The following is a 10,388-nucleotide window of genomic DNA, read 5'->3' on the forward strand; positions in this document are numbered from 1 at the left end:
ATGGAGAATGGAAACCTATCAGCAGTGACTGTATTTGTCTTCACTGCTTTCCCCCAGCTCCAGGATGGTGGCCTCCTGTACTTTTTCCCTTTACTTTTCATCTACATCTTTATTGTGGCAGGAAACCTGATAATCTTCTTTGCTGTCAGATTGGACACCCGTCTTCACAATCCCATGTATAATTTCATAAGTATCTTCTCGTTTCTTGAGATGTGGTATACAACAGCTACCATCCCTAAGATGCTCTCCAATCTGATCAGTGAGCAAAAGACCATTTCCTTCATTGGCTGCCTCTTGCAGATGTACTTCTTCCATTCCCTTGGAAACACTGAAGGGACCCTTCTGACTGTCATGGCTATTGACAGGTATGTTGCTATCTGCAATCCACTCCGCTACCCTAACATCATGACACCCCGGCTATGTGCTCAGCTCACTGCTGGTTCTTGCATATTTGGCTTCCTCATCCTTCTACCTGAGATTGTATGGATTTCTACTCTACCTTTTTGTGGTCCCAATCAAATCCACCAGATATTCTGTGATTTCACCCCTTTGTTGAAGTTAGCCTGTACAGATGCCTCGGTGATCCTGGTTCAAGATGTGATTCATGCTCTTGCTATTTTGGTAACAAGTCTGATTATTTCTCTTTCTTACATAAGAATTATTGTTGTTATTCTGGGCATCTCTTCAACAGAGGGTCGTAAAAAGGCCTTTTCCACCTGTGCTGCCCACATCGCTGTCTTTCTGTTGTTTTTTGGCAGTGTGGCCCTTATGTATCTTCGATTTTCTGCCACTTATACACCATTCTGGGACAACACCATTGCTCTTACATTTTCTGTATTTGCTCCCTTTTTCAATCCTATTATATACAGCCTAAGAAATAAGGACATGAAAGATGCAATTAGCAAACTCTTTTGCTCTCAAAAGGTGTTCATTGAATCAGGTAGGTAATTTAAGCTTATTCCTTTTTAACCTAAATAAGATCGTTTCCAAAAAAAGAAAAGAAAAGAAAGATCCCAAAGAATGACTGTAATTTAAAAGATTTTATCAAACACTTTTTCAATGAGCTAATGAATGGACACATAAATTGTATCTTCTGAGAATTCAGAGATTATTTCTCTTTCTTACATAACAATTTTTATCTTAATTTCCCAACCACTGAAAAGTGTGAGTGTGTGTGTGTGTGTGTGTGTGTGTGTGTGTGTGTGTGTGTGTGTTCATTTTGTTCTTTAACTCTGAAATGGTTAGGTTATGGTTAGCTATAAAGAACATTCATAGGCATTACCTTTCTGACTCAACTTTTGGCCATTGTTATCTACATTATTATCTTCACAATAACCTTAGAATCATTATAGACTCATGCTGCACCAGAATGCATAGTAACTCTCTCTGTTGTTGAGTGACTAGTCCAAAGCCCTTTAACAAGCCTCGGAGAAAGAAACTTCCTTGCATCCAAACTATAGGCATTTTCCTTTTGTCTTTGTCTCCTTTCCATTAGTGTTCTGACTGTTTAAGACTCATGTATCTCTGTGATGTGATTATAACATTTCATCAGCAGGACATCAGAGGTAATATTTGGTATTGTGTCAATCACTAAAAAAAAATTTAATTTTTATAGAAAGTCAAATGAGTAAACTGAGATTGAATAAATACATGTATTTCATTTATCACTCTAAAATATTTTGCATCTTTTCCCTTGAAAGTGGCAAAGTACATAATTTTGTAATATATTTTATATTTCACATATATGACTTGATAGCTCATTTTTGTAAAACCTGGAATTTTATGCTAAGGTTTGTGTATTCGTACAGTGTTTATTATAACTTAAGTATGAGATATTATACTGATATGTTATAAATTTACTTGAACTTGAAATATTATAGGTTTCTCCATCTTATAAATCCAGTAATAGTTATATTCTTGGACAAAATTCTTTTCCTAAAATGTTGCTTCAAGATAAATTTCAAGAAGTCGATATATTACAGAAAAATGTGTGCAAATATTTACCATTATTGATAAAACATTGGCTACAAACAGTTGTATAACTGACACATGAATGTAAGACTGTCAGTATGGCTTGTAGAATGATATTTCATCTATAGTCTAAACCTGATCTCTATATTTTGTGGAGTCTATTGATCATTGATGAGCTGAAGTTGTAGTATAACTAAAAGAGGATTCTGATTAGGTTGAATCAAAGACTTCAGTTCTACACATTCCTATAAAAATTATAAATTCATAACCGTGCAATGAATGGGCTTTCAGTGGGTTGTAAGCAGCTTCCTGTCTCATAATTCTACATTGATATTTCCCCTATTTTGCTATTGAGGAGTTAATGCACAACCCTATGATTCTACATATTGTTTCTTAGTTGGTCTTGCCCAGGGTAGCTGCTTTACTCTTGGCCTTATATGCAGCCTGATTTATTCTTCCTCTTTCCTTAGTTTCCCCTCTACTTTTTCTTCCTCCTCCTACTGTTTCTATTGTGGGGACCTCTAGACATTATCATGTATAAGGAAACTCTCACCAAAGAACAAAAGGGGCTTCAGTTCTAAGTGTGGACAGCTGGATCTTCTATCAAGTCTTTAAAGTTGAAAAGAAACAGCCTTGGGGATATTGAGAAGAAGCTGACCCAAATAAACCAAAGTGGATTCCCTACTGAAAAGCATGGGTGGGGAGAAGGAGAATTGAAAAGAATAGAGCAAACAATCAAGAGATGGAGAATGGGAAATCACAAGTGGTGCAGAACAGCAGCTCTGTGTGGATAGATGAGACCACTGTAAAAATGGAATCAGAAGCAGGTCAGAGGAGGGGTCTGGTAGAGGGTGATAATGGAGAGTGGGGAGATGACCACTTGGAGTTTATCAATGATGAAAATGTGTCTGAGGAAAAAGAGAATGACAAAGACAATGCCAATGATGGGGAGACATTTAAGTACACATTGGGCTTTAGAATTCTCATCTCATTATTTCTTTACCTAGACACTTGTCCAATATGAGAACATTACCTGAGCTTCCCTGTTAACTTCTGTACATTCTTAATATTTCTCTCCTTATCTTTCCTGTGTTTAATCATTCATATGACCCCAGACCTGGCTCCTCTTTCATTTTCCTTGATGTTAATTTTTATTCTATTGTTTGTTTATTAATACTTATAATTGTATTTATAACCAATATTTATTAACATATTAATTTTTATTCTGTCTATTTTTGTTAATTTTTATTCTGCAATTTTTGGTTTTATTTTTGACACCTCTTTGGTTTTTATTTTGATGCATTTTTATGATAATAATGTAGCATACTTATTTATTTAAAATCAGCCACAGTTGCTTCCCTGCATGCAAAGGAAATCTCATTTAGTTGTAGCAGCTTAGAGCAACTTTTAGTTAGAGCAATGTGTGCTATCCCCCATGAGTAAGTACCCTGTGGGACTTTTCAACACAAATGTAGCCATGTACTTGTATGAATGGGACTTGGTCTGTGAAACATGCCATTTAGAAAAATAGTGTAATAATCTTTATATTTTTTATTATAGAGGATACTGTTGATACCGTTATGAGGCACTTGATTTCTTTGAGCCTTTTTTCTCAAAAAAAAATCCCTTATTAAAGCAGTAATCTGGAAGGGGAAAGGTGTCTATATATTTCATTAATCTTATAATATTTGAAAACCTAAAAGAATGGTGTATGTGTGGTGTGTTACAACTTATAAATGTTAAATATTTTAATTTATGATTTTTTCAATAATGCAAGTAATAAATTTCCTAGATGTGGTGATATATTGTGTACCCTAATAAAGCTTGCCTGAGGATCAGAGGACAGAACCAGCCACTAGATTAGACATAGAGGTCAGGCTGTGGTGGCACACACCTTTAATCCTAGCACTCCAGAGGCAGAGATTAGTCTGGATCTCTGTGAGTTCAAGGCCACCCTGGACTATAAGAGATTGACTCAGTCTAGGAGAGAAACAGCCAGATAGTAGTGGCACACACCTTTAATCCCAGCACTTGAGATCTCATGCCTTTGCTTGGGAAGCACACATGCCTTTAATCCCAGGAAGTAATATGGCAGGGCACAGAAAGGTATATAAGGCATGAAAAGACAGGAACTACAGGCTCTTTTGGCTGAGGCCTTTCAGAGGCTTTCAGGATTGGCTGAGGAGTTGGCGGGGAGAAGTTGGCTGTGGCTTGTTCTGCTTCTCTGATCTTTCAGCTTTTACCCCAATAGCTGGCTCATGGTTTTCTATTAATAAGAATGTTTAAGATTTGAACAACACCTAGATATGTCACTATATATGAATGGGAGACCACCAATATTTAAGTACATATTTAGTCATCATATAATATAATGTTATGTGTTTTTAACAAAATCTTTCTTGAAGCTAATAGACTGTTTGTTTTATAGAGTCTCAGAAACCATATGCAATACCCAAAATATTCTGGTGTTAAATTTAAATTTTACTTTGAGAATAACGTTTTAAGATGGGTTCTAGCAGATACTGTAGACTCACCTGCTTTATCAAACAATGGTAATGGAATCTGATGTTTTCAGTTGCATTATTTTTGCCCATTTTTCTAAAGGGGTCTTATCACTGAAATATAATCAGGAATATCCTGGAGCTTTGGGGGTAACTATTTCTGTTTCCTAGTCACATTTTCATTGAAAGGGCAAACATTCAAGAAATGATTTAGAGATAAATTTTCTTAAAATAAAAGTCTAAGGGAATCATTTGTTCCCTTAGGAGTCAAGTAAACTCAAATATAAAAGAGATTAAATTATGGACTTACAATTGGGAAGCAGTTTTAATACAATATTAACATTAATTTGAAGTAATCAATCTGAATACATGAATTTTAGAAAAAAATTTCTAGCCCTCACTTCTTATATGACATACTACTCAAAGAAAAAGATGTCATTTGCTTCCCTAAAATTCACACATAGGTTTCAATTCTTTTTCCACACAGGAATGAGGGTTTTTTGAAGAAGGGCTTCAAGAGGAGAACAAATTCAATTGATTGTGGGAAAGTTGAGGCTATGATTTAAATAGTCTTATAAAGTCATCATATGAAACTATTAATTTGCCTGTCATTTGTCTCCATTGAGAAGTCCCGACTTCAATGCACAGAGGATGAAAAGCAAAAGAAGAGCAACACTATTGTCCAAAATTTCAATAAGCAATAATAGGTGGAATATTCAAATGGTCACTTGATTTTTCTAAACTAAGCTGACTGGCCTTGGAAAAAGCAGAAGTCAGCCCAGCCTCCCCTCCCTCCACTGTTCCACAGATATCCCCTCCTTTCCTGTACCAACATCACTCAAATCTGAGTCTTAGATCTTCTTCATTTTGGTTCATTAAAACATCATCCCATTAGGAGAGGCACAGAAAGAAGGGCAAAAAATAAATAAAAGAAGAGTACGTTGATTCTCATGTCAGTAACTCCCAAGTCCATTTGAAGTGAGCTGGAGATCCTTGGACCTGAGATTCTGCTAATTATTAGCCTGAGCTGGTTTTCCTAATTGAAGCCATTATGGGGATGATTGTTTTTCTACTAATCTTGAATCATTTATGTTCGATTCCCAAGAGAGTCAATCATTTTCCTCATATTTAAGAAACAAAAAAAAGGGGGAGAAAAGGGAGAAGATCCACGAAGAGAACCAGCTCCATTTTACCACTGACTGATGAAAGAAATTGAGTTTAGACAGGGGACTCAGGGTGGAAGCATAGTGAAGGAAGTTAGTTCTCCAACGGTAGTTAGGAACCTCACACACATCAAGGGAGCCAAGATAGAGTCTTCATTCATGTTTATTCTGACTTTGGACCTCAACAGCCACAAGGTCAGTGGATTAACTATTTGAAGGGGTGATGGGAGAAATATATAGGAAAAAAAAACACCCACAATAGTAACAGACAATGCCACCAGGTCTTTAGATACTGTGAGTAGCTTTTAAGATGGCTTTTAAGAAAGGGTACTCTAGGCTGAGCCAGTACAACATATAAAGGTTTGAATTAGTAGATTTCTCTACACAAAGGACTACTTTAACATAGACAGGCACTGAGATTAATTTCTGAAATGTTTCAGGAATGTTCCCACAATGTTATGTGCTTTCCAGTTAGGTTTTGGGAAGTTAATGTCACGGACAATTGTACTAGAATCATCACGACTGAAATTTGGATAAAGATAGCAGAATTAATGGATAAACCTAAATACTGCTGCTTTTGGTTCAGGTTTTCCTCATGCTTTCTGTGGCTTAATAGCATGAATTCAGAGATTACAGAGAAGTCTGGGTCTACTTAGAAGTTACTTTCTTGAGCAAGTGTGTGATTCACATTTTAAAACCATGTTCTGAGAGCCATAGTTAGAAGATGTGCAGGTTATAGTTGAGAACATCAAGACTTATATTTTTTAAAAAATCAAGAAAACTTGAAAAATATTTGGAATAATGACCATATGAAAATATGTATATACATATATGTATGTGTGTGTACATACATATATATGTGTGTATATACATATATATATAAACACATATAACAGAATAGGCCACATTCTCTTACTGTATACATACACATATATCACAAGTAATATAGAGGTGTAAAAGCTATAAGACATACATGAACTTGGTTAGAAAATGAAGCAGAGATTGAAAGGAAATAAGAACAGGATATTTCTGGAAAATGTGACTCCTCTTCCAGATGTTTAGAAACTAGAAAATATAAGTTACATAAGTGGAATAATCTTCCCTTCTCTAAACTAAATGTGTAAGTAGTGAGTTCCTATAGCAATGGGAGATAAAGCAACTTTTATTTATACAGAAAATAAGAACTAATTTCAGTATAGAGTTAAAGGAAAATGATACAGTTGTTGTATGCAAACAAGAGAAATTTGATGGGATTTAATCACATAATCAAGAGTTCATAGATAGTGAAAATAAAAGAGATTTTTAATGTGATAAGAAAAATTAAATTAAACATAACTTGACAATTGATGTGATTTGGAACTAGTGGAAAGATAGTCATAAAATGAGTATGGCTGGCACATATAGGAACAAAAATAAGAAAGTAAGCGAGGAACTTTGTTGAATGCTGATGTTAAGGTCATGCACCAGCTCGTGAGGGAGTATCTTTAAAAAATAAATTTGACTCTCCACTAGTCTGAGAATTAGAAGCTAAACTCGAGGTTTTGACACAGTTGCTTTCTTCAGAGGCCTGTCTGCTTGGCTGAAAAATGCCCATCTTTCCCGGAGTCTTCCTTAGACTTTTTTCTTACAGAAACACCAGTTAGTAGGATCAACCCTAGTTGCCTTATTCCAACTCACTTTCTCCCTTAGATGCTGTGTGTGAAATGCAGACACTTCTGAGGTCCTGAGGGTTAGAAACTCAACACACAGTTTTCAAGAGGGATGGTCTCATGACACAATAGGTGGCACTAAAAATGGGGTGTAGGTTCAGCTTCTGAGAGGGGAGTCAACGCGGGACCAAGAGAGTGATTCAGAACACAGATGTATAAAGTACTGTTCATTAGTAAGAACATAGGCCAATGGAAATTGGGGATCTCAAATAAATGAAATGTTGAAATAAAATGACCCCCGCTGTGTGGAATGCAATAGAGATGAGAAGAATAAAATAAGAACAGAATATTGTTATCCATATCCTTGGGATGTGAAAATGGAATATCTAGGAGGCAAACCTGAGTAGGGCGGTCTCTACAGGCGGATGACTGCTGAGCACTGTGCACCTGGCCTTTGGAGGTGAGTGGAAGTGAATATGGGAAGGTGAAGATAAATAATTCATTTGAAAAGATTGGGGCAATTAGACAGCATTACCCAAGGCATTAGGAAGCAACCTTTATATAAAGAAAAAACAACCTAAATAGAGATATATTGTCCTCCCAGTGAACATATTTGATACTAATAGAAAAGTAAATCAGTAAAGAAAGTGAAACAAATTATTGTGAGAGTAGAGTACGTTACCAGGACAATGCCCTGTACTGTGTTGTATTCTAATTAGAGTCCATCAGACTCTACATCTCTCCCTTCCCACTGCGACCCACAAAATTATAAGGGCAAGCCTACCCATGCAGCTTAATGTATTCAATTTTCACAAACTGTGTCATTTTGTCAGACTTCTGGTACAAAATACCGTCAAGTCTCTCTTAAATAAGATGAAAAGGTGATGGGAGGAAGAAGAGTGGCACATCCTTTAAAGAACAAACAGTAACACAAAAACACCATTATAGTTTATCCTCTGAATCATTTTAAGTATATACATACGAAGTGATGATGAGCTAATTGGAAGAAAGGGCAGAAGATGGGTAGAAATTCCCCAGTGACGACTGATTATTATCCCTCAGATACCTGTTTGTTTTCTAACAGGAGACAAAAAGAGTATGGATCCAGGTGGCAGGGGAGGTGAGGAGGGGCAGGACTCAGGGAAGTAGGAGGAGGGAAAACTATAATCATAATATACTGTATGAAAAAAATCTATTTTTGATAAATGAAAAAAAAAAACATTTCAGATCACGTGCCAAGAGTCAGATGAACTTAGTTGAAAGAAAAAAAAATATGTTGGGGACTCAGTAAGGTTGGAATTCAGGAATGAGCATCATTTTCATTCTGATTTTTTCAAGTTCTCCTCCAGATGTCTGAACATGACAGTTTTAAAATATGGTTTACTGACCGGTGGGTCAACATTGCCTGCAAATCTTCAGGCTCTATCTCAGACCTCCTGAATAAAACTTTCAGTAAAAGGGCGCTGGGAATCTGAGTTTTGACAGCCTATTCACTGATTCTGAACCATGCCAGGACTTGAGAATTCCTAAGTCTAAACCTGGGTTGTGGTTTCTATTTTTTCCCTTATGACAAGTTTAGTTGAGAGCCAATTTGGAATGCATATGATTTCATTATTCATTTCTCTTCATCTACAGCCACAGTGCAGGTGTCTTTTGAAAGGCTGGTTCCTGGTAAGTGTGTTTTCCCTTGGAACTATAATAGACACTTTTTAAAAAGCTTTAAAAGTGCACTAGGAATTGCTGACCCTCACATGTCTCAGGTGGAGATGGAGTTCTCCAATTGGACCACTGCTCAGGAGTTCATTTTCTCTGCTTTCCCTTGCTCCTGGGGTGATTCTGTCATCTGCTTCATCCCACTGCTCTTCATCTATGCATTCATTATTGTTGGAAACCTGGTTATCATCACAGTGGTCCAGCGGAATGCGCACCTCCACACACCCATGTACTTCTTTATCAGTGCCCTTTCCTTCCTGGAGATTTGGTACACCACCGCCACTATCCCAAAGATGCTCTCTAGCCTGCTTAGTGAACGAAGGAGTATTACCTTGAACGGTTGTGTACTGCAGATGTATTTCTTCCATTCCACAGGCATCAGTGAGGTTTGTCTCTTGACAGCCATGGCCTTTGACCGCTACCTGGCCATCTGCAGCCCTCTCCATTACCCCACCATCATGACTCCCAGGCTGTGTGCCCAGCTGACCTTAGGCTGCTGTGCCTGTGGCTTTCTCACACCCCTCCCTGAGATTGCCTGGATCTCTACACTGCCCTTCTGTGGCTCTAATCACCTTGAGCACATATTCTGTGACTTCCTCCCTGTGCTGCGCCTGGCCTGCACGGATACCCACACCATCGTCATGATTCAGGTGGTGGATATTGTCCATGCTGTTGAGATCATTACAGCAGTGATCCTCATTTTCATGTCCTATGTTGGTATTGTGGCTGTGATTCTGCGCATCCGTTCAGCTGAAGGCCGCCGCAAAGCATTTTCCACATGTGTCTCCCACCTTACGGTCTTTTTGCTCTTCTTTGGTAGTGTGGCTCTCATGTATCTTCGCTTCTCTGCCACCTACTCCTTGTTCTGGGACACTGCCATTGCTCTGGCCTTTGCTGTCCTCTCTCCCTTCTTCAATCCCATTATCTATAGCCTGAGGAACAAAGAGATAAAGGAAGCCATAAAAAAGCACATTGGTCAAGCGAGCATCTTAATTCATACGAACAGGAACCTCACATAATATCTCTTCTTTGGGAGGGCACATTGGTTCTCTTTCATTCTCACCCCTTAGGAATCTTTTCATCAGCCTTTGACTGAAACTTGTTTCATAAATATCTCTGCTACATGAAATTTACAAATAACTAAATTAGACTTATTACTTATTTTCTTATGTGTTCATGCGTATGTGTATTTGTATAGGAATGCATGTGTTCCTGCGTGGCAAGGCCAGAAGTAGACATTAGATGTTTTCTTCAATTTTTTCTCCACCTTAATTTTTGAGACAGGGGCCCTCATTGAAGCAAAAGCTTACCCATTGGTTGAATTGGCTAGCCAGCAAGCCTAAGGGTCCATTGCCTCCACATGCCAGTTGCTGGCCCCTGCTTTTGTTTAA

General features: G+C 37.6%; 2 protein-coding genes across 2 annotated transcripts; both read left to right on the plus strand.

Annotated features, from left to right (window-relative positions):
- Positions 1-948, plus strand: LOC128109490 (olfactory receptor 6K3-like). The gene has a single exon (XM_052736658.1). The coding sequence runs from the start codon at positions 1-3 to the stop codon at positions 946-948; it is 948 nt and encodes a 315-aa protein (XP_052592618.1).
- An 8,102-nt stretch (positions 949-9,050) lies between these two features.
- Positions 9,051-10,016, plus strand: LOC128109335 (olfactory receptor 6K2). Its single transcript, XM_052736529.1, has one exon. The coding sequence runs from the start codon at positions 9,051-9,053 to the stop codon at positions 10,014-10,016; it is 966 nt and encodes a 321-aa protein (XP_052592489.1).
- Positions 10,017-10,388: the final 372 nt, after the last annotated feature.

This window comes from Peromyscus californicus, unplaced genomic scaffold, assembly GCF_007827085.1.
Source record: "Peromyscus californicus insignis strain IS unplaced genomic scaffold, ASM782708v3 Scaffold_14__1_contigs__length_90479793_seg_2, whole genome shotgun sequence".
In the NCBI taxonomy this organism is placed as follows: domain Eukaryota; kingdom Metazoa; phylum Chordata; class Mammalia; order Rodentia; family Cricetidae; genus Peromyscus; species Peromyscus californicus.

Bases quoted from the DNA above. Each gene is read 5' to 3' on its own strand.
- LOC128109490 (XM_052736658.1), top strand. From the start codon at position 1: ATGGAGAATGGAAACCTATCAGCAGTGACTGTATTTGTCTTCACTGCT.
- LOC128109335 (XM_052736529.1), top strand. From the start codon at position 9,051: ATGGAGTTCTCCAATTGGACCACTGCTCAGGAGTTCATTTTCTCTGCT.